This window comes from Neoarius graeffei, chromosome 9 (assembly GCF_027579695.1).
Source record: "Neoarius graeffei isolate fNeoGra1 chromosome 9, fNeoGra1.pri, whole genome shotgun sequence".
Classification (NCBI taxonomy): Eukaryota; Metazoa; Chordata; class Actinopteri; order Siluriformes; family Ariidae; genus Neoarius; species Neoarius graeffei.
Window position 1 is genome coordinate 83,414,538 of NC_083577.1, and position 25,387 is coordinate 83,439,924.

Below are 25,387 nucleotides of genomic sequence, written 5' to 3' on the forward strand. Positions count from 1 at the left end.
GTTCCAGCAGGCATCACAGATCCATATAATTTACCCACAAACGTATTCTGCCCCACTCTCTCTCTCTCTCTCTCTCTCTCTCTCTCTCTCTCTGTGCATGCGTTGGTTAAATGTAGAGGAGGAAAGTGACAAAATAAAGGCTTGTTCTTCTTAATTTACCCACAAATGGATTTATTCCACTTGAAAAATGTTTGGCAAACCAGCTACTGGATTTGGGACACTACAACATCCTGAACTATAGTAGTGGTGAGCACTGTCACCTCACAGCAAGAAAGTTCTGGGTTTGAGCCCGGTAGCTGACAAGGGCCTTTCTGTATGGAGTTTGCTTGTTCTCCCCATGTCTGCGTGGGTTTCCTCTGGGTGCTTCGGTTTCCCCCAAAGACTTACAGGTTAGGTTAAATGGCTACTCTAAATTGTCCATAGGTGTGTGTGAATGGTTTCCTAAACCCAGAAGGGCATCCGGCATAAAACTATGCTCCAATTAGTGTGACGTGGCTCATTAGGGTCCACATGGACCCCAACCTGGCAACAGTGCTGGACAAGGTTGTGACAGTCAAGGTCTCCAGAAGATATGGGACTGGTTGTGTAAAACTCGCAGCTCATTTCCTTATCAACCTGTACAAACTGTAGCTGAGATGACTATGTAAAGGGGGGGGAGAAAAGCAAAGGTTTGTCATACCAAATATTACACTTGCTCTGTAGAATGATATTCTACATCATTCCAGGTATGAGGACACGAGCATTTCCCTCAGGGGGGGTTGGTAAGCTCAAAGGATGGAACCCGAGCATAATTGATTTCCCATGTGCGTGCGCGTCTGTCGGACCGAGTGTTTGAGTGCGCGCGCGCGCGCGTGCATGTGTGTGTGTGTGTCAGAGAGATGGTTTGAGAGCTCGATGTCTCTACGATACACTGCTGCTGCTCATTTCTTTATTTACAGGCTGGAGTTCGGGCTTGGATAGAAAGAGAGAGAGAGAGAGAGATGGGCTCCGCGTCCTCCGCTTACAGGATCATCTACCTGGACGTGGACGGCAGGATTCAGAAGGTAACCAGGATGAATTCAAATTTAAGCCACCGACTATATTACTGCACCAATCCTCATGTTCTTTACCTTCATAGAAATTTGGAAATAAAGTTGCGTAATACAGTTTCCTGTCTGACACTAATTTGAATTTGTCTCCTGATATTTTATAGCTACTAATCAGATCTGACTAGTAGCTATAAAATATCAGGAGACAAATTCAGATTAGTGTCAGACAGGAAACTATTATAATATGACATTAGGTCATCAGACATCTCTCTCTCTCTCTCTCTCTCTCTCTCTCTCTCATATAGTCTTACAGCTGTCATAGTTGATTGGGATTTTAAACTGGTGATAATTGACAAATGTAATCAGTTACACCAGCTATAATTCATGACCTGATGTATGAATGACTGTACAAATTCATATTTTAGTTTTGCTGTTATCATGGATACAGTTCAAACCAGCATACATTTAATACAAGGTTAGTCAAAATTATGTTAACACTAATGGATTATTTTTCTCCTGAATGTGTGGTGCGCCGTGACCATGAAATGTGTGTCCGGGCTTTAAATGGTCCTGTTGCTCGCTGGTTTTTGTGTGTTGAACATTATGGCGAACAGGTTGAGACCGTCCTGTAAATCATTTTACACATATGATGCATGTTTTGTGAATAAATGGTTTCTACCATTTAAGTGTGAACATAATTTTGACTAACCCTGTACAAACCAAACTACTGCAGGATTCATATTCACATTTTTGTTATATTCCTTATCAAGGAAAGTAAATATGCATATATTTGCCTTTGCAAATAGTCTAGTATCGTGAACACAGTGGCATTGTATACAATATCCAGCATGTGACCTGCTGAGTGCTGAGTCTGTTGGAGACAGATGTTAACATCTAAGTTCACGTTATTTAGCTTTGAAAAGAAAAAGTCTCGAAGATCAGATGTTTACTGTCATCACGGCTTCTGTGGGAACTCCATCACAGTATACATTTAATTTGGCGCATCCATTCTCATATTCGTTATATGGTTCCTATGCCGTCAGAAATAAGGGTACAGGAGGAGTCCATTTCTGTCCCCCAAGGTACAATCTCCACTAATGTACCCCCTAGGGTTCATTATTGCTCCTCAAGGTAACTATGTGCAACTTTTTTAGGGTGAAAAAAGGTACATACACTAGTGCATCTCAAAAAATTAGAATATTGTGAAAAAGTTCAATATTTTCCATCAGTGATTTAAGAAAGTGACAATGTTATATATTATAGACTCATTACACATAAACTAAAATGTTTCAAGCATTTTTCTATTTTAATTTTAATCAGTATGGCATACAGTACAAAAAAAACATCTCAAAATATTAGAATATTTCATTTCGAGTTTGAGTAAAACAGTATGAACACAGTGTATCTCTCGATCTAGTTCAGTACACACAACCACAATCATGGGGAAGACTGCTGACTTGACTGTTCTCCAGAAGATGATCACTGATGCCCTCCACAAGGAGGGTAAGCCACAAAAGGTCATTGCTGAAAAGGGTGGCTGGAAAAGGTGCACAAGCAACAAGGATGGCCGCAGCCTTGAGAGGATTGTCAAGAAAAGTTGATTCAAGAACTTGGGAGAGCTTCACAAGGAGTGGACTGAGGCTGGTGTCAGTGTATCAAGACCCATCACGAACAGACATCTTCAAGAAAGGGGATACAACTTTCGCATTCCTAATATCAAGCTACTCCTGAGCCAGAGATAATGTCAGAAGTGTCTTATCTGGGCTAAGGAGAGAAAGAAATGGACTGTTGCTCAGTGGTCCAAAGTCCTCTTTTCAGATGAAAGTACATTTTGCATTTAATTTGGAAATCACGGTTCTAGAGTCTGGAGGAAGAGTGGAGAGGCACAGAATCCAAGGTGTTTGAAGCCCAGTGTGAAGTTTCCACAGTCGGTGATGATTTGGGGTGCCATGTCATCTGGTGTTGGTCCACTGTATTTTATCAAGTCCAAAGTCAACACAGCCATCTACCAGGAGATTTTAGAGCACTTCATGCTTCCATCTGCTGATGAGCTTTTTGGAGATGCTGATTTCCTTTTCCAGCAGGACTTAGCACCTACCCACAGTGCCAAAACTACTACCAAATGGTTTGCTGACCATGATATTACTGTGTTTGACTGGCCAGCCAACTTGCCTGACCTGAACCCCATAGAGAATCTATGGGGTATTGTCAAGAGGAAGATGAGAAACACCTGACCCAAAAATACAGATACGCTGAAGGCCACTATCAAAGCAACCTGGGCTTCAATAACACCTCAGCAGTGCCACAGACTGATCACCTCCACGCCACACCACATTGATACAGTAATTCATGGTAAAGGAGCCCCAACCAAGTATTGAGTGTATAAATGAATATACTTTTCAGAAGTTGGACATTTCTGTATTGTAAATCCTTTTTTTGATTGATCTTAGGGAATATTCTAATAATTTGAGATACTGGATTTCTGATTTTCATGAGCTATAAGCCATAATCATCAAAATTAAAACAAAAAAGGCTTTAAATATTTCACTTTAAATATTTCACTTTACATGTAATGAATATAGAATATATGAAAGTTTACCTTTGTGAATTAAATTATGAAAAAAAGGAACTTTTTCATGGTATTCTAATTTTTTGAGATGCACTAGTATGTTCCCAAGCAGTATAAAGGGTACTAATCAGATCTGAGACAAATCTGAGACATATCAGGAGACAAATTCAGATTAGTGTCAGACAAGAAACTATTATAATATGACATTAGGTCATCAGACATATCTCTCTCTCTCTCTCTCTCTCTCTCTCTCTCTCTCTCTCATATAGTCTTACAGCTGTCATAGTTGATTGGGATTTTAAACTGGTGATAATTGACAAATGTAATCAGTTACACCAGCTATAATTCGTGACCTGATGTATGAATGACTGTACAAATTCATATTTTAGTTTTGCTGTTATCATGGATACAGTTCAAACCAGCATACATTTAATACAAGGTTAGTCAAAATTATGTTAACACTAATGGATTATTTTTCTCCTGAATGTGTGGTGCGCCGTGACCATGAAATGTGTGTCCGGGCTTTAAATGGTCCTGTTGCTCGCTGGTTTTTGTGTGTTGAACATTATGGCGAACAGGTTGAGACCGTCCTGTAAATCATTTTACACATATGATGTATGTTTTGTGAATAAATGGTTTCTACCATTTAAGTGTGAACATAATTTTGACTAACCCTGTACAAACCAAACTACTGCAGGATTCATATTCACATTTTTGTTATATTCCTTATCAAGGAAACTAGTAAATATGCATATATTTGCCTTTGCAAATAGTCTAATATCGTGAACACAGTGGCATTGTATACAATATCCAGCATGTGACCTGCTGAGTGCTGAGTCTGTTGGAGACAGATTTTATTAACATCCAAGTTCACGTTATTTAGCTTTGAAAAGAAAAAGTCTCAAAGATCAGATGTTTACTGTCATCATGGCTTCTGTGGGAACTCCATCACAGTATACATTTAATTTAGTGCATCCATTCTCATATTCGTTATATGGTTCCTATGCCATCAGAAATAAGGGTACAGGAGGAGTCCATTTCTGTCCCCCAAGGTACAATCTCCACTAATGTACCCCCTAGGGCTCATTATTGCTCCTCAAGGTAACTATGTGCAACTTTTTTAGGGTGAAAAAAGGTACATATATGTTCCCAAGCAGTATAAAGGGTACAAATAAGTACCTAAGATCGAGGAACTTTGTGGGTATTACACCATTGGCAAGCTGTTGTACCCAGGTACAATAATGTATTTTATTTTCTGAGAGTGTATGTTTATGTTTATCATGTCATATTAGACTTTTATACTGTAGACCGATCGGATACAATTGGTTATATCATTTGTAATAGACAAACCTGGAAACTGATGACATGATAATGTACAGTGGTGCTTGGAAGTTTGTGAACCCTTTAGAATTTTCTATATTTCTGCATAAATATGACCTAAAACATCATCAGATTTTCACAAAAGTGCTAAAAGTAGATAAAGAGAAACCAGTTAAACAAATGAGGCAAAAATATTATACTTGGTCATTTATTTATTGAGGAAAATGATCCAATATTACATATCTGTGAGTAGCAAAAGTATGTGAACCTTTGCTTTCAGTATCTGGTGTGACCCCCTTGTGCAGCAATAACTGCAGCTAAATGTTTCTGGTAACTGTTGATCAGTCCTGCACACCGGCTTGGAGGAATTTTAGCCCATTCCTCTGTACAGAACAGCTTCAACTCTGGGATGTTGGTGGGTTTCCTCACATGAACTGCTCGCTTCAGGTCCTTCCACAACATTTCGATTGGATTAAGGTCAGGACTTTGACTTGGCCATTCCAAAACATTAACTTTTTTCTTCTTTAACCATTCTTTGGTAGAACGACTTGTGTGCTTAGGGTCGTTGTCTTACTGCATGACCCACCTTCTCTTGAGATTCAGTTCATGGACAGATGTCCTGACATTTTCCTTTAGAATTCACTGGTATAATTCAGAATTCATTGTTCCATCAATGATGGCAAGCCGTCCTGGCCCATATGCAGCAAAACAGGCCCAAACCATGATACTACCACCACCATGTTTCACAGATGGGATGAGGTTCTTATGCTGGAATGCAGTGTTTTCCTTTCTCCAAACATAACGCTTCTCATTTAAACCAAAAAGTTCTATTTTGGTCTCATCCGTCCACAAAACATTTTTCCATTAGCCTTCTGGCTTGTCCACGTGATCTTTAGCAAACTGCAGATGAGCAGCAATGTTCTTTTTGGAGAGCAGTGGCTTTCTCCTTGCAACCCTGCCGTGCATACCATTTGTTGTTCAGTGTTCTCCTGATGGTGGACTCATGAACATTAACATTAGCCAATGTGAGAGAGGCCTTCAGTTGCTTAGAAGTTACCCTGGGGTCCTTTGTGGCCTTGCCGATTATAACACACCTTGCTCTCGGAGTGATCTTTGTTGGTCGACCACTCCTGGGGAGGGTAACAATGGTCTTGAATTTCCTCCATTTGTACACAATCCGTCTGACTGTGGATTGGTGGAGTCCAAACTCTTTAGAGATGGTTTTGTAACCTTTTCCAGCCTGATGAGCATCAACAACACTTTTTCTGAGGTTCTCAGAAATCTCCTTTGTTTGTGCCATGATACACTTCCACAAACATGTGTTGTGAAGATCAGACTTTGATAGATCCCTGTTCTTTAAATAAAACAGGGTGCCCACTCACACCTGATTGTCATCCCATTGATTGAAAACACCTGACTCTAATTTCACCTTCAAATTAACTGCTAATCCTAGAGGTTCACATACTTTTGCCACTCACAGATATGTAATATTGGATCATTTTACTCAATAAATAAATGACCAAGTATCATATTTTTGTCTCATTTGTTTAACTGGGTTCTCTTTATCTACTTTTAGGACTTGTGTGAAAATCTGATGATGTTTTAGGTCATATTTATGTAGAAATATGGAAAATTCTAAAGGGTTCACAAACTTTCAAGCACCACTGTATTATCTAATTTAATATTATTTATTATCAGCTATTATGAGATGTTAATGGCTAGATCTACAGATATACTGTATGTAATCAGCTTAATTATTCATATTTTACTTTTCAAGTCTATACCTACGGTATATACGTTTATACATGAGCTGATAGCCGATGAGGTGCATAGCACCGAGTTGGCTATAATCTATGTACGACAAGATTGAGTGGAATAACTGTTCTATTCTATCCACATTCACTGGGTTTTGAGAAACAGAGCATTTTTATTTTTTGCAAATTCGATAAATAAAACCTTTATACAAAACATCTGACAAAATAATTTTTGCTTAGAATGTAAACAAACCGACGAAATGACAGGACCAATTTGAGAAAAATGCATTAATAATAATAATTCTTGAAAAATAAAAGAAGATACGTCCTTACCATCAAATACTTTCATCTCATATTTTGCTGCCTTTTTTTGGTATTTTTAGGGTTTTGTTTTCAAGTAGAGTTTTTGTTTCACCCTCTAGTGGTTCAGTAACATGCTCCACCATTTTGTTTTTCTCTATTCATGGCATATGAGCTGATATCCAAGTACAACTTTTCCAAAAAAGTTGGGACTCTGTGTAAAACATAAATAAAAACAGAATGTGATCATTTGCAAATCATAGAAACCCTACATTTCATTGAAAATAGTACAAAGACAACATATCAAATGTTGAAACTGAGAAATTTTATTGTTTTTTGAAAAATGTACGGTAGGCTCATTTTGAATTTGATGTCAGCAACACATTTCAGAAAAGTTGGGACAGGGGCAACAAAAGACTGAAAAAGTTGTATAATGCTCATCTCATCTCATCTCATCTCATCTCATCATCTCTAGCTGCTTTATCCTGTTCTACAGGGTCGCAGGCAAGCTGGAGCCTATCCCAGCTGACTATGGGCGAAAGGCGGGGTACACCCTGGACAAGTCGCCAGATCATCACAGGGCTGACACATAGACACAGACAACCATTCACACCTACGGTCAATTTAGAGTCACCAGTTAACCTAACCTGCATGTCTTTGGACTGTGGGGGAAACCGGAGCACCCGGAGGAAACCCACGCGGACACGGGGAGAACATGCAAACTCCGCACAGAAAGGCCCTCGCCGGCCATGGGATTCGAACCCGGACCTTCTTGCTGTGAGGCGACAGCGCTAACCACTACACCACCGTGCCACCCTTGTGTAATGCTAAATAATAATAATAATAATTTGTTTAATTGGCAACAGGTCAGTAAGATGATTGGGTATAAAAAGAGCATCCCAGGGAGGCAGAGTCTCTCAGAAGTAAAGATGGGGAGGGGTTCACTGCTCTGTGAAAGACTGCGTGGGCAAACAGTGCAACAATTTAAGAATAACGTTCCTCAATGTAAAACTGCAAAGAATTTGTGGATCACATCATCTATGGTCCATAATATCATTAAAAGATTCAGAGAATCTGGAGAAATCTCTGTATGCAAGAGACAAGGCTGAAAACTGACATTGGATGCCTGTGATCTTCAGGCCCTCAGGAGACACTGCATTAAAAGCAGACACATGTCTGTAGTGGAAATCACTGTATGGGCTCAGAACACTTCAGAAAACCATCGTCTGTGAACATAGTTCATTACTGCATCCACAAATGCAAGTTAAAACCAGATATAAACAATAACCAGAAACACTGCCACCTTCTCTGGGCCTGAGCTCTTTTACGATGGACTGAGGCGACGTGGAAAACTGTCCCGAGGTCTGACAAATCAAAAGTAGAAATTATTTTTAGAAATCATGGACCCCACATCCTCCAGGCTAAAGAAGAGAGGGACCATCCGGCTTGTTATCAGTGCACAGTTCAAAAGCCAGCATCTGTGATGGTATGAGGGGGCATTAGTGCACATAACATGGGGAGCTTGTACATCTGGGAAGGCATCATTAATGCTGAATGATATAAACACGTCTCAGAGCAACATGCTGCCATCCAGACAAAATCTTTTTCAGGGAAGGCCTTCCTTCTTTAAGCAAGACAATACCAAACTGCTTTCTGCACATATTAAAACCACATGGCTCTGTAGTAAAAGAGTCTGGGTGCTAAACTGGCCTGCCTGCAATCCAGACCTGTCTCCTGTTTAAAACATTTGGTGCATTATGAAGCGTAAAATATGACAAAGGAGACCCTGAACTGTTGAGCAACTAAAATTGTATATCAGGCAAGAATGAGGCAACATTTCTCTTTCAAAACTACAGCAATCTGTCTCGTCACTTCCCAAATGTTTACAGAGCGTTGTTAAAAGTAGAGGTGATGCGACACAGTGGTAAACATGCCCCGTCCCAACTTTTCTGAAACGTATTGCTGACATCAAATTCAAAATGAGCATATATTTTTCAAAAAACAATAAAATTTCTCAGTTTCAGCATTTGATATGGTGTCTTTGTACCATTTTCAATGAAATATAGCGTTTTCAAGATTTGCAAATTGTAGCATTCTGTTTTTATTTACAGTTTACACAGCGTCCCAACTTTTTTGGAATTGGGGTTGTAGTAGAGTAGCCAATCAGAGTGCACAATTACTCATATCTAGTGAATATGGATAGAATAAATAAGCTTATAGACAAACCCTACGTCTGATGTGTGTCTGTACGGTAAATCGAGTCATTCTTCACTGATCTCTCTCTTTAATAGTCCCAGTCATCTCATAAAGTTTTGGTTTGTGGCTGGCGGTTAGATATAAGAGACAATTAGAGCTTTATGAACACTTTTCTTGGTGTTGAATTGGGTTATTATCAGGATTAGGATGGCATTATTAAGTTTGTTTTGTAGTTTTTTTCCATTACTGCTTTCACACAGAACGTTTCTTTTGTGCCCTGTGACCATTACGAGTCTAAATGATTCTGCAATCAAATGGAAATGATATCACTGTGTGCTCTGGATTCCAGCTGACTTGCAGTGATATTTATGGAAATGAACTGGGTAGGATTAACCAAGAAAAACATACCTTTTTTTTTTTAAGTTTGCCATTGCTGCCACCTACAATTCCTCCTCCAGCTCATCCAGAGTGAGTATGTGATTAAAATACACAAGAGGAGCTCTAAGTAGCTGGTACACCTCTCAAAAAATAAAAAAGCTGAGAGAAAGACCCTTTGTGTATATGGTCTCCATTTGATTTCATCTCTCTGTCATCTCACACACAGGCAAACAGGGACACTCAATATTATGGCCACTTAGATATACGGAAATGAGGTAATGCTTTCTCATTTAGTGACTGCAATCTCCCAGACTCAACCATTCTTCTAGTCTAGGGGTGGGAGTTGATCCCAAAGTACTGCTTATTAATTCACATATTTGTTACATGTTTCATATGCCTTATCAGGTAATTTTTATTTGATTAAATCTTCATATTTCTTCATCAGCATCTATAAGAATAGAAAAATAAGACGTAGCCAGATGGTTTGGTTCCATACGCTGTAAGCCAGTGTGTTGTATGTTTGTTTCCTGGTGAAAATGATGATGAGTCAAATTAGACACAGCTTGGTGATTTGCATTTTCTGCTGTTCTTCTTTTCACACTGGACTTAAGTGCATTCAGATGACCAAGCTGTAATTTTTTCCCCAGAATTTATGGCATCTTTAAAAGTCAGGTCTGGAAAATACTAAAATCACACAATGCTACAGTCACCTTTTAAAGCTAGACTGCCTTTCAGATTTTTCAAGTGCAAGTCATAAAAAGAATTTTCCCGACACCCAATTATTTCTGTTTAGTGGGCTGAAAGCTACTGAACTCAAATCACAGACTTCCAATTTTATTCATTTAAAAAAAATTGAACAATGAATGAATTTATTTCCATGTGGCCCTAAATTCTCAGCTATTTTTTCCTGCTTCACCATGACCCAATACAAGATACTATGTCATGCATCACATGGTGGGCTTTCCCCGTTCGCACAAGGCATTGTGGGATACAAATTTGAAACAGGAGAGAAAAATGGAGGACGTGAGTATGCAAATCTAATGTGAAAGACTGACTACCATGGGCGATTGCTCTAAGACAACGAGGGAGGCTCAGCCTCCTCTAAAAATGACGAACATCGTGTAGGATGAATTGTGCTAGGCTTATGTTATAGCCGACCTTATAACATTGCTATTTCAGATCCAGAATCATAGAAATATATGTGCTCAACCCAACTACAGTGCGAAATCATTCCGTTATAACTTTCCCCAGTTCGCCTAATGTGTGCGTGAGTTTTTCCCCCTCGTGACAGCGCGATGCAGCCCAGCCTCAGTGGATTGGGAGCTATGTGCTTGTCAATCTCAAAATGCAAGACGATTATTGGACAAATACTGCGAAAATGCCCGCCCACGGAGTCTCATGGACTCCCAGCCTCAATGGACTTCAACAGCATTTGGGAGCTATGCGCTTTTCAATCTCAAAATGCAAGACGGTTATTGGACAAATACTGCGAAAATGCCCGCCTACGGACTTCGAGCCTCACATGGGAGGGACATGGCAGTTTCCGTGAGGAGACTGGTGATTGGTGAAAGCAACCGGATATTTTCTTTGATTGACAGCTCGTTTCAACTATAGACAGGCAGCACAGTGTTGCCAGATTGGGCGGTTTTAAGTGCATTTTGGCAGGTTTTGAACATATTTTGGGCTGGATAATGTCAGCAGTATCTGGCAACATCAGTTCAGTCCCATGCGGATTCGCAAGTGCTGTGGTGTATTGTAAGAGATCAGCTTACATTTCGATTTCATTCATTACATACAGTTTCTACCAGCTTTTTTAGTTTGTATATATTTTCATTGTGAATAAAGTGTAAATATAGTGTTGTCAAGTTTGCTATCTTAGTTCCAGAAATTTTGTTTATTTGAGTGACTGAACTTGAACTTGAGGGGGCTAGTCAGCTAGCAAGAAAGCTGCGCACGGATGCCAAGCATTGCTGATTTAATTTTGGCGAAGCCATTTGCCAGTCTTCCTTTCGAGGAAAAAATTAAAATTAAAGAGCAGGGTAGACCAACGCCTCAAATTGACTTGGTGAAAAAGGTAGGGAATAATACTCATTCCTTTCAGCTCTCCTGGTACGAGAAAGTGAATTGGCTAACAGCAAGTGACCCACATCAATAACAGTAAATAGGCTACTTTAGTAATATGTCATGGATGGACCAAAAATATAGAATCTATTTAAAATGTTTATGCTGAGTATATTATATTGGAATATATGTTTTTCTGGATATGAATTAAACACAGCTACAATTTGGAAAACATTTTTAAACAAAAACACAGCCAAGGTCAATTTTTAAACAACATGCCACAATTTTAAAATATAAAATGTTAAAATATACCCCCCCCAACACCACCATCATGTATATTGGACAGTAGGCTAATGGGCCAAAAGAACCTGTTATTTCACAGTTTGTGACCCTGCCAACAATCAGCCAGATCAGAGGCAAGAGTATGGGCAAAATTGATGTGTTTTTTCTTTTAAAATCTGGAAATATCGTAACCGACCAGCCTCCCGTTTGAAAGACTACCAGCCGCCACTGCTGACTACAGTAACGGAAAGAAAGCGAGAAGAAAAGACGTCATGTTATATATGAAGGAAAGGAAACACAGGACCAAACTAATAAATATCGGCGCTCAGCGAGCACCTCGGTGTGATCAGCTGTTTGTTTAGCAACAGAATGATGGAACTGTCAGTGCACGCTCAAAGGGAAACCTGTAGATGGCAGTAATGCAACACTGTGGATGCCAGCTGCTGTAAAACCCAAAAGAAGAAGAAGGTAAACCTGCACATGCGCACACGGACTTCCTCTGTCTGCTTGACTGCGCAAAGCGAGCGATTTCCTGCACATTATTTGCTTTAATCCCCTCAAATTAAATAACTTCCCAGCCACAGAATGGCCTGATAGTTTGTGCGATATTACAGAAATGAACATATATCACAATGACCACATTTCAGACGGAACTAAATTTCACCGATTTTATGAAATCGAAAGGCCGTCTCGCTTTAAACAAATTCAGAATACTGTGTTGCTCACTGTAATTACAAGGCCATCAGTTAAAACCCGTTAGACCATCAATGAACCAACATCACTTGTGCTGTTGGCTCATGTTGTTAGATTTCCTAAAACTTCAGTACAACTGACATGAAAATGTATAGTCAATTTCAACGGACTGACAAAATCCAAAGCTAATATCTTGGATCAAATACGTCTTTGAGCATTTCTCACTTACTTTCAGCGAATCAGTGATTTTCCACCCTGCTCTTGGAGTATACAGTGTCATGCAAAAGTATTCATCCCCCTTGGTGTTTGTCCTGTTTTGTCGCATTATAAGCTGGAATTAAAATGGATTTTTGGAGCGTTGGCACCATTTAATTTACACAACATGCTTACCACTTTAAAGGTGCAAATTTTTGTTTTATTGTGACACAAACAATAATTAAGATGAAAAAGAGAAATCTGGAGTGTGCATAGGTATTCACCCTCCCAAAGTCAATACTTTGTTGAGCCACCTTTTGCTGCAATTACATCTGCAAGTCTCTTGGGGTATGTCTCTATTAGCTTAGCACATCTAGCCACTGGGATTTTTGCCCATTCCTCAAGGCAAAACTGCTCCAACTCCTTCAAGTTAGATGGGTTGCATTGGTGTACAGCAATCTTCAAGTTATGCCACAGATTCTCAGTTGGATTGAGGTCTGGGCTTTGACTAGGCCATTCCAAGACATTTGAATGTTTCCCTTTAAACCACTCCAGTGTAGCTTTAGCAGTATGTTTAGGGTCATTGTCCTGCTGGAATGTGAACCTTCGTCCCAGCCTGAAACCTCTGGCTGACTCAAACAGGTTTTCCTCCAGAATTGCTCTGCATTTAGTGCCATCCATCTTTCCTTCAGTCCTGACCAGCTTTCTTGTCCCTGCAAATGAAAAATCATCTATACATCTATAAACCCTGATCTATACTTTTCCACAACTTTGTCTCTGACCTGTTTGGAGACTCCTTGGTTTTCATGTTGCTTGCTTAGTAGTGTTGCAGAGTCAGGGTCCTTCCAGAACAGGTTGATTTATACAGACATCATGTGACAGATCATGTGACACTTTGATTGCACACAGGTGGATCTTAATCAACTAATTATGTGACTTATGAAGTGAATCGGTTGGACCAGCTCTTATTTAGGGGTTTCATACGAAAGGGGGTGAATACCTATGCACACTCCAGATTTCTGTTTTTTCATCTTAATTATTGTTTGTGTCACAATAAAACAACAATTTTCACCTTTAAAGTTGTAGGCATGTTGTGTAACTCAAATGGTGCTAACCCTCCAAAAATCCATTTTAATTCCAGCTTGTAATGCGACAAAACAGGACAAACACCAAGGGGATGAATACTTTTGCAAGACACTGTAGTTATTAATTGAAACTTGGATCTCCTGTATGTCATGCCACAATATAGCAATATAGGCATCCTACAGCACTTACGATGTCCTATAAAATCATTTATAAGATTTTTGTTGTGCTGTTTTGTCAGTTATACAATACAGAGAGATAATTAGATAAACGTTAGGTTTTTAAAAATGCTAGAATATTCCATTCAGTCATTTGTTTCTTTCTGTCTTACTCTCATCCACATCTGTTGGTAAATGCGTCTCCAGCTGCAACTCGGCTTTGCTCCAAATAGAACAAAGCAATCAGCATATAAATGCATTTGGCTAATTGAAAGACAATGGGACTCGGAACTGTCACACACTCATACACAGGTGCACACACTCTCAACTTGACACACCATATACATGTGAGAGCAAAGTGATAACACAGATTGTGCTACTATCAAAGCCAGTGTGGTTTCCCATATCAAGGGCTCTTCTCTCGTAAATCCACTATTAATCACGTCTCGAGTGGAAAAATAAATCGGAGGACCTTCGTAAAGACCCAGAAAAGTTTGAATGTCTAGGAGCAGTAGATCCAGGACACTGGAAGACTCTTCACCGTTCATCCAAGAGGCTTATCATTTAATTATGGGTGGAGTGGTGGGTGCTATCTGAGAGGAATACTCCAGTGTTTTTCAACTAAAACATCTTTCTTCCTTATGTATAGCATATATGTATATAAAAGAATACCCCACTCGCTCCTCCTTTGAGTGGTCTTTTTTTTCCCCCTCAAGCTCGGGTCCTCTACCAGAGGCCTGGGAGTTTGTGGGTTCTGTGCAGTATCTTAGTTGTTCCTAAGACTGCACTTTTCTGGACAGAGATCTTGGATGTTGTTCCTGGGATCTGTTGGAGCCACTCTCCCAGTTTGGGGGTCACTGCACTGAGGGCTCCTATCACCACAGGGACCACTGTTGTCTTCATCTTCCACATCTTTTCTAGCTCTTCTTTCAGCCCTTGATATTTCTCAAGCTTCCTGATGTTATTATCACTTGGTATTACCACATCGATCACCATAGCCTTGTTCTCCTGTTTGTCCACCACTACCATGTCCGGTTGGTTAGCCATTACCAGTTTGTCCGTCTGTATCTGGAAGTCAGACAGGATCTTAGCTTGGTCATTCTCAACCACCTTCAGAGGTGTGTCCCACTTTGGCTTTGGGACTTCCAGTCTATACTTGGCACAGATGTTTCTGTACACTATGCCAGCCACTTGGTTATGGTGTTCCATGTATGCTCTTCCTGCTAGCATCTTACACCCTGCTGTTATGTGCTGGATTGTCTTGAGGGCATCTTTGCACAGTCTTCACCTGGGGTCCTGCCTCATGTGGTAGACCTTGGCCTCTGTCAAACTTGTGCTTAGGGCCTGTTCCTGTGCAGCTATGATTAGTGCCTCTGTGTTGTCTTCCAGTCCAGCTTTATCCAGCCACTAGGAGGATTTTTCAACATCAGCCACTTCTATCTGCTAATGGTACATCCTGTGCAGTCATTTGTCTTGTCTTTCCATGATGGTTCCTCTTGCACTTCCTTGTTAGGTTTCTGCTGCCTGAGGTATTCATTAAGCACTTCATCATTCGGGGCCATCCCCCTGATGTACTCATGGATCTTTGTTGTTTCATCCTTGATAGTGGCTCTGACACTCACTAGTCCTTGGCCTCCTTCGTACCTCTTAGCATAGAGTCTCAGGATGATGGACTTGGGGTGAAACCCTCCATGCACTGTTAGGAGGTTTATAGCTAATAGCTGCTGGATAGCTCAGTTGATAGCATCACTGACTTTACTCTAGTACAGGAGGTTATGGGTTTGTGCCCTGGTTGAGGCAACTCCAGTGTGGGCATGTAGGTAAGGCCCTTCATGCTACCTGCCTACCTCATCAGTAGTCCGGGGGCCAATTCTGAAAAGGGCTTCCGTTAAGACTTTTGTGGGCATGTTTTGGTACAAGCTGTCACCCTATTTTTTTAGTTAAAAGACACCCATAGGTAAGTTATTAGGGTGGTTGTCAAGCTGAAAAAATATTTTTGTGACTTTTATAAGCAATTTCAGGCCAATTTTTAGGTTTCCTGCTCAACATGACATGCCAACAATAAATGTTGAATACCTCCACAACCACAAGGACCATATACATAAAAATGGTATCAAATGAAAGCTAGCACTCATGGGATGTCTGCTGAAGTGTCAGAATGAACATTTATTATACAGTTTAAGAGAAAACAGAACTAGAACATGAAAAAAATCAATTTCCGCCTAAAGGGAACCAGTTTTCAAAGTGAATATCAGCTTGGAAACATAAAATAGTATCCCAAAACCTCTATCAATCAGTACCCCTATCTATGGGAATGAGTCATGCCAAGTTTAAAGCTTGTAGGGAGAGACAGTGCAATGCTGCACAAGTTATAATACTTTAATGACCAGGCAGAAATATAGAACTCTAGATGGTGGTCTATGGTGCTATTTGACTTAATTAATGTACCAGGTCGTAACACAAATTATAATTAATTGACATATCCCATCCAAGCTGTGGCACTCAGGTAGGCAGCCAACAGAAGGCACCCAGGAACCATGTCCATGTGCTCAGTCTGAGTCCTGGTCAGGGACACAAAAGAAGAGTTTACTGTTTTGATAATGAATACCTTCACAGTACAAAACATGCATTACCACAAAGGGCATAATATAAATCTAATCTACAAAACAGGAAAAACAATATCATGTCAAATAATCTGAAACAATACAGTTGCATATAGTGTGGCAACACTCAATAATAATGATGTGAGTACCCGATTATTCTTGCATCAAGCTGCACAGGCACACCCACATACCCCACTGCAAAATATTCCACTTTTTCGACATTGACACTGCCTGGTACTGCACTGACTTCCACTTTCCTTGCATCCACAGATCGTCAGCTCCAAGCATCTGGCCTGTACAGGTTCTTTGGTTAAAAGCTGGGGGACATGCATTCCATCCTTCATGTGCCAACCACAACTGGTTGGTGAGGGCAACTGTGGATGGGTCACTAGTGACTGTTTCCAAACCTTTGTTTGATAGTGGGCCCGCATGAGGTGCAGAGACAAGGCATCCTGAGTTGGTGGTAAAGTATCCACATTGACTTTCACTTTCTGAAACAGGGCATGGCGAACTTCATGGATTGAAGTGCTGGTCGTTTTTGGATCATAAAGTTTGCAGACAAACTGTTCTGCTGAGGATAGAATAGCTGGACTTGGTACTTCATCCTCACCAAAGTTGTGGAGAAGATGAGGGCGCTGCTGCAACACTTTCCACGCCGTCCTTTTTCCTATTCCAGCGAACTGACTAATAGTGTCACATCCAGTGATGGCATGAAATGCCATCAGACCATTCAGAATCTCATTTGACATTTTAATATCATGCACTTTAATGTAGTGTGGTTTCTTGGCAGTTCTTGCTTCCATCCAAATTTCTGGGCTCAGCCGGTGTGCAAACACAAGAAGCAACAACAGTCTCTGCACTGAATGATGAGCCTCTCATACCCTTTGGTTGTGGCATCAACAGCATGTAGCAATATGCGGGTATCTGCTTCTTCATGTGCAGCCCATAGGTGGGAAACATCAATCCCAGCTGCCGATGCCACTTTTTCAGCATCATCAAATCCCCCATCTCATCTCATCTCATTATCTCTAGCCGCTTTATCCTTTTACAGGGTCGCAGGCAAGCTGGAGCCTATCCCAGCTGACCACGGGCGAAAGGCTGGATACACCCTGGACAAGTCACCAGGTCATCACAGGGCTTCAAATCCCCCACTTATTACAATTTCAAGACCATACTGAATGACAATGTCTTTCAAGTTCAGTTGAAAGGAATTGTGTAAGATTGGCCTTGTTTTCGTCCATTTCAATGAAACTATTCCAGTTAGCTGGCATCTTTACATCATTACTTACAATGGTGTGAATTTTTCGCAGAGTGGTGCTGTGTTTTGCTCTTGTTCCACCCTTTATGGAGTTCTGTAGGTACTGATCAAAGACTAGATCCACTCTAGTAATGTTCCCATGTACTGTAGATTGCCAGTCACTTTCTGTATGAACAAGTCAGCATAATCCCCAAAGGTTGATGCATTTTGAGGTTTTCCTATTGCTCTTACTAAAGCCATCCCATCAATGATAGTGCATGCTCTCACAAGAGATGGACTTAGCCCTGTCTCCTTTGCACCAGCTTGTAGTATGGTGGCTAAGTCAGCTTTGCTTGTAGGTCTGAGCACTGACTCTGTTGTGGCAAGTGACAGGGGGACTGCACACAGTTTCTTTTGGAGAAGCCCATCCATATTAACCTCTCTGCCACTGTCCATGGATACAGTGATGCGGCGGAAAATATCCCTGTCAGGCTTCACACACTTGGATTTGAGTTTTCCAAGTTTGCTATCTGTTATGTAAAGATTTGAGAATGTTTTGAGTTTTCTCTTAGTGAAGCTGTTATGGAAGTTTGTGTTCATTGTGCTCATTCTTTTTTTTTCACCAGCTCAGTTACCATTTGTTTCCCAGACTCTGCAGCATGTGTTAGGTCATTCAGTATATCTTCTGAAGCAACATCACCAGTTGTCAAAGACACCAACTCATACATATTCTCCAGTTGGAAGACATGGTATCTCTGGAATTGGTCTACAAGTTGAATGACATCATCATTATCCCTTCTGAGTCTTGATGGAAGGCAGTCTTTGTGGTTGTCTTCATCATCTTCTCCATCATGTGTCAGTCCAAACAGGGATCTAGTGTCCGGTGCTAAAGATGCACGTTCATTGTAGGTGATGGACCAACGATTTCTAGCTGTCTCATTTTGAGTGATGCCTACCAATCCTTCAGCAACCTTTCCGGTTTTGTTGATGTGCTCAAAGCAAAGATCAAAAGGCACCTTGTTGAAGCTGTTTGGCCTCTTTGGCTACAAAATCACCATCTAGGAAGCCCTGGTAGACCCGTGGTGCCGTCTGTGCCAGATGTTCCATGTCTGCTATGAATACAGCACCCCATCTTGTGTAGTGGGTGTGATCATATGCAGCAAACCAGGGCATCATGCTCTTGAAGGCCGACATGTAAAGCTTCCAGTCACCACATCTCAGTGCCCGTGTGAATGCCAGGAGAATAGACACAAGGTCCATGTATTGTCACCAGAAGGTAAATGTTGGTTTGTCTTCATTAGCCTTGTCAAACTCAGCAAGGAGATCCTGAACCTCTCCAACTTTCAGAACAAGATCTTCATAGCATGCTGCAGCTGCCTCAATTTCTCCACATCGTATGTATTCTGAGAATGCATCTGCCAACTTGAAGCAACTTTTGTCTATTGTGCTATCATTGTCATCCACCCATTGCAGAAAGGTTGGCCACGATATTCTCCAAAGTGCTTCAAAGGCAAGTTTGTGTGCATGGGCTACACAGTTCCATCCCTTTCCCTTCATGATGTTTTCAGCTGTGTTCTTTCCGAACACACCACTTTCCTCAAGAATGTCTCTCAGTCCAGAATCAGCAAGATGCTGGCCAATGACCTTTGAAAAGTTCATCTGCACATGAAAGCCACCCAAGAGAATAATAATATCCTCACACTCTTTTTGGTGGTGCCACTGAAGCATCTTTGCTTTGCAGTAGAGCTGCTCATCAAAGGTCATGATTGTGGTGTGATACTCTTGTGGTATTTATTGATTATTATTTTTTAAAGATCATGCTTGCACATAAATTGGATTATATTGCACGTTTGCCCAAAATTACAGGAGGTACCGTAACATGGAAGAAAGAGGAAGCACTTTGGAAAAAAAATCTGATTTTACAACTTTTAAGAAAATAGTGTTAAAATCGACAAAAAAACATTTTCTAAGCCGACAACCTGGCTAGAACACATGTTAAGGGGTTAAATATTAATACTGGATAGGTTGTATGCTTGTACCAAAAAGTGTCCGACAAAGTTTTAATATCAGTTTTGGCCCCCTGACTACAATAAGAGACAGAAAAATAAAAAGTATATATACAGTCCTGTGTATCTGTGAAGATACTCAGTCATCCAGGTACATAGTAATCTGTGGTTGGTAGAAGAGAGCAACTGGACTTGCTTGAAAAGTCTTGAAGACGTTTCGCCTCTCGTCCGAAAGGCATCCTCAGTTCTGTCTGTCTAATAGGGAGTATCAAGTATTTATCCTCTCATGGATCATAATAGAATCCGAATCAGAATGCTGATGGCTGCATTGTAGGTGGCTGATAAAAGATGTCATAGACACCCACCTCTGTTCAGTGATGGTCGTTCCAGGTTGACAAAAATGAACGATCCTCTCTGGCTAAGATGTCTGCCAGTTTTCTGGAAGTCCTCTCATACTCCCGCACTAGTTGAAGGGAACTCATCCCAAAGTGTGTAGAAACATATCTGTGAAGATACTCAGTCATCCAGGTACATAGTAATCTGTGGTTGGTAGAAGAGAGCAACTGGACTTGCTTGAAAAGTCTTGAAGACAGTCCTGTGCAAAAGTCTGAGGCACCTGATTTTTTTCATACAAACTTTGTTCTTGATTTCTATTTTATGACTTCTACATTATCGAGTCAGTATGAGAAACATTTTAGAGTCCAAACGTTTGTTTTCCAGCACAAAATTAAATGTTACAGAAAAAAAAGTTTGTATCTGAGCAGCATGTTACATAAGAGAGCACTTTTAGATTAAAAAAGAAAACATAACGAAGGCTGCTGGGTTTTGGTGCAAAATGAAGAAGTGAGTGCGACAGTCAAAGTGTCCAGAAGAACTGTGGCTGGTTCTGGAAGATCCTCAGTAAAACCTACAGCTCAATTCCTTATACAGTAAAACTGCACTCACTGGATCTGAGAATACTATTTTTTAAAAGCAAAGGGTCGTCTCACACCAAATATTGACTTTGTTTCATTTATTATGGCTTACTGATTATGTTTTTTTAAAATGTTGAACCATTTCATTTCATTTTTTAAGCCGTTTTTGCTCTACAACATTTCTTCACATTTGCCTAAGACTTTTACACACACACACACACACACACACACACACACACACACACACACACACACACACAAATATATGATTACCACAAACAAAGTTTGACACATTAGCCTATACTGAGAAATCTCACTTACAGTGGAAGTCTAGGGGCAGGAGCTGGGGTGTCAATACATGATTAATTTTATAGAATTGAAATATATTTTTAGAGAATGCTTTCACGAATTCTTCACTCAAAAGTATTTGTAAAATTAGCTTTTGTCCTTTCAGAGTTGAGGCTACTTTCTCAGAGGGAAGATCTTGTATTTCTATCCGTTGTGTTGGTCTTATTATGATGCATGGCAGTGTTGTAGTCGAATCACTAAACCTTGAGTCCAAGTCCAGTCTCGAGTCCCCAGTGTCCGAGTCATTAAAGAAAATTTCGAGTTGAGTCCGAGAACAAGACTCCATCTGCACCATTTGACGGTGTCTGTTGCTGCCTTTATGTGAAAGCGTCTCTGCTACTGTGTCGGACTAACGTTACTGCTCGACTGCCCCATTTTAGTTAACAGGCTACAGATAAAAAGCTCGTTCATCGCTCAGCAAGCCCCGCCTACTATCAACAGGGCAAATAACATGAGAGAGGGTTAACACTAGCTAGTTCATTGCTCAGCAAGCCCCGCCCATTATCAACAGGGCAATGAACATAACATGTCACTTCCTTCTCTGGGTGGAGTCTTACCAAATGACGATTGAAGTTCGAGATTGTCCCCGTCGTCTCCTCGATAGTTCTTCTACATATGGAACACACAGCAGTGCATTTTTTCCCACTGCACGAGAAGTCTGTATAAGCAAAGTGGACAATCCTAGCGGCGTCACTCCAGGCATTTTAGCACCATTAACGTTAGTTTGTTCCTGAACCTGATGTATAAACAGGTGAATGTGCATTCTCTTGCACAAAATTAGTACAAAAATAAATGTAGATATAAATATAAATATCTTGGCCAAATTATTATGGCATGTTACAAAAAATAAAGAAAAAATCCGAGTCCTCGTCTCCAATCTGAATGCAGTTAATGCACAAGTCCGATTCATCAGTGCTCAAGTCGAGTCACGAGTCCTTAAAATGAGGGCACGAGTCAGACTCGAGTACTACAAGCCTGACACATGGATACAGTAAATCCTCTAATAAAATCTAAATGCTTGTATTACTGAATTACTTCTGAATGTTTAGCTTCATTGCATCCTAAGACCTATATCACTAGAGTGTAATGGTTGTACAGTAGTTCTAAAAAATGAATATGTAGTTACATAATTGAAATATTTATTAATATAATTCACAACGACGGCACAGTGGTGTAGTGGTTAGTGTTGTCGCCTCACAGCAAGAAGGTCTGGGTTCGAGCCCCGTGGCCAGCGAGGGCCTTTCTGTGTGGAGTTTGCATGTTCTTCCCGTGTCCGCGTGGGTTTCCTCCGGGTGCTCCGGTTTCCCCCACAGTCCAAAGACATGCAGGTTAGGTTAACTGGTGACTCTAAATTGAGCGTAGGTGTGAATGTGAGTGTGAATGGTTGTCTGTGTCTATGTGTCAGCCCTGTGATGACCTGGCGACTTGTCCAGGGTGTACCCCGCCTTTCGCCCGTAGTCAGCTGGGATAGGCAGCTTGCCTGCGACCATGTAGAACAGGATAAAGCGGCTACAGATAATGAGATGAGATAATTCACAACTGCCATTAGACTTCAATTATAATCAAGTTTCAAGTACGCAGGTTTTCGGTATGTTTCTCAGTACAGGGCAATGTGTTGAAATTCTTGGCTGTAATGATCACATGTACGTGACAGACAGAGTAAACAGAGTTTAGGTTACAAAATGCTGGAACACTCCTTTAAAGTGTGGTTGAGTATTAGTATCGCTATCTGCAGTTACTGTGAGATTTCAGACGAGCTGATTTCCATGTGAGGATCGTGAACATGTACTTGGTCTGTTTAGAAAGGTCTGCTTGGTTTGTGTGGTTTTTGAGGAGCTGGAGCTGGGCTCTATGCTGTCAACTGTCAATCACGGCAGTTTGTTCCGTCTAACACACCTGCTGCGTTAAGAGCTCTCAGTCCTGACACTCACACAGACACACTCACCATACACACCTATACACTCCCCTGTCTGACAGTGGGACCCATGGTACCGATCTTTCTCTCTCTCTCTAAACAGTAGAAGTAAGAGAGTTAAACCTACAAACGAGGGCTAGGTATTATGATTCTACTTATAATATGATCAATTTTGCAATATTGTTGGAATCATCAGTATTTTTTATACATAACACTCACCAATTCCATTGTTACTTACAGTACTAAATATCTTTTTGAATGCTTTATTTAATAATTTTTCCTTTTTCTTTCTTAAATATTTTCAGATATTAAAGCAAGATGAGACGGCCTTTCAATTTCATAAAATTGGTGAAATTTAGTTCCGTCTGAAATGTGGTCATTGTGATATATGTTTATTTCTGTAATATCTCACAAAATATCAGGCCATTCTGTGGCTGGGAAGTTATTTAATTTGAGGGGATTAAAGCAAATAATGTGCATGAAATCGCTCGCTTCGCGCAGTCAAGCAGACAGAGGAAGTCCGTGTGCGCATGTGCAGGTTTACCTTCTTCTTTTGGGTTTTATAGCAGCTGGCATCCACAGTGTTGCATTACTGCCATCTACAGGTTTCCCTTTGAGCGTGCACTGACAGTTCCATCATTCTGTCGCTAAACGAACAGCTGATCACACCGAGGTGCTCGCTGAGCGCCGATATTTATTAGTTTAGTCCTGCGTTTCCTTTCCTTCGTATATAACATAACATCTTTTCTTCTCTCTTTCTTTCCGTTACTAGTCGGTCTTTCACGTTTCATTCGCACACTCATGTCCTCCATTTTTCTCTCCTGTTTCAAATTTGTATCCCACAATGCCTTGAGTGAACGGGGAAAGCTCACCATGTGATGCATGACGTAGTATCTTGAATTGGGTCATGGTGAAGCAGGAAAAAATGGCGGAGAGTTTAGGGCCGGGGCGGCACGGTGGTGTAGTGGTTAGCGCTGTCGCCTCACAGCAAGAAGGTCCTGGGTTCGAGCCCCGGGGCTGGCGAGGGCCTTTCTGTGTGGAGTTTGCATGTTCTCCCCGTGTCCGCGTGGGTTTCCTCCGGGTGCTCCGGTTTCCCCCACAGTCCAAAGACATGCAGGTTAGGTTAACTGGTGACTCTAAATTGAGCGTAGGTGTGAATGGTTGTCTGTGTCTATGTGTCAGCCCTGTGATGACCTGGCGACTTGTCCAGGGTGTACCCCGCCTTTCGCCCGTAGTCAGCTGGGATAGGCTCCAGCTTGCCTGCGACCCTGTAGAAGGATAAAGCGGCTACAGATAATGAGATGAGATGAGATGAGAGTTTAGGGCCACGTGGAGTTAAATTCATTAATTGTTCTATTTAAAAAAATTAATAAAATTGGAAGTCTGTGATTCGAATTCAGTAGCTTTCGGTCACTAAACAAAAATAATTGGGTGTTGGGAAAATTCTTTTTATGACCTACACTTGAAAAATCTGAAAGGCAGTTGCGCTTTAATTATCAGTATCACTGAATACACATTTGTGTGTGTGTGCGTGTGTGTGTGTGTGTGTGTGTCTGCCCTTTTGCCAACACATATTATTTATAGGAGAAAAGACCATCCGTATCATGATATTCTGTTTTTATGCCCTGATCAGAAGTGTCACAAATCATCTCTTCACAATAGCTCTTGTGATTTATTCAAGGAGATACGCAGAACCATGGCCTCACTTTTTGTTTATAAATGCCTTGAGACCTCAAGAATGGAATAGGAATAGTTTTAGCAATAAAGCTAATATAGTAATTTTTACGATTAAAATTACTCATATCGGTAGTGGTCTGAACGAATGACCTTGAGATCTGTGACGTCACAGTGAGAAGTCTATTGGTCTCATCTCCATTTCCGCTATACTAAAACACAGAGCTGATTGCAACTTCGAGTTTCCATTTTGAGCTAATTTATCACCATGCTACATAGATGTGTTGCTGGCGGGTGCAGCAACATGACAGAAGGTGGATTTACATTGCATTCATGGCCCAAGAATGTTCAAACTGCAAAGATTTGGACGCATTTTGTGAAAAATTCACGGGCACATTTTACTGATGACTCGTACGAAACCTCTTATCTGTTGAGGAGCGTTGTCTATAAGCCTGTATAGAAAGAGGGTGCAGTACCAATAATTAAAGGAAAAGAAAACTACAAGAAAATAAAGTAAGTTCAGTTGCACCAGTTCTCTCGGAGTGTGAGCCAAGCAGTAATGGCGGAGTACTCAGTATGGAGAAAATGAAGAATGAGTGGACCAGCCATCTGATTTCTCCGCTGGATATGCTCGCCTCAGCAGCAATATCTCGCCCTTGCATGGAAGAAGTGA

At 40.8% G+C, this 25,387-nt stretch overlaps 1 protein-coding gene across 3 annotated transcripts in view; it reads left to right on the plus strand.

Annotated features, from left to right (window-relative positions):
• The first annotated feature begins 734 nt into the window (after positions 1-734).
• The window catches only part of pde9aa (phosphodiesterase 9aa), a 118,199-nt gene continuing 93,546 nt past the window's right edge, over positions 735-25,387 (plus strand). For 2 of the 3 annotated variants that reach the window (XM_060930393.1, XM_060930395.1), the window contains exon 1: positions 880-1,043. In XM_060930393.1, the coding sequence (XP_060786376.1) occupies positions 981-1,043 (63 nt within the window). In that variant the 5' untranslated portion in view covers positions 880-980. Of the gene's footprint in view, positions 762-879; positions 1,044-25,387 lie in introns of those variants that run through there. The other variant, XM_060930394.1, reaches the window with a different exon arrangement.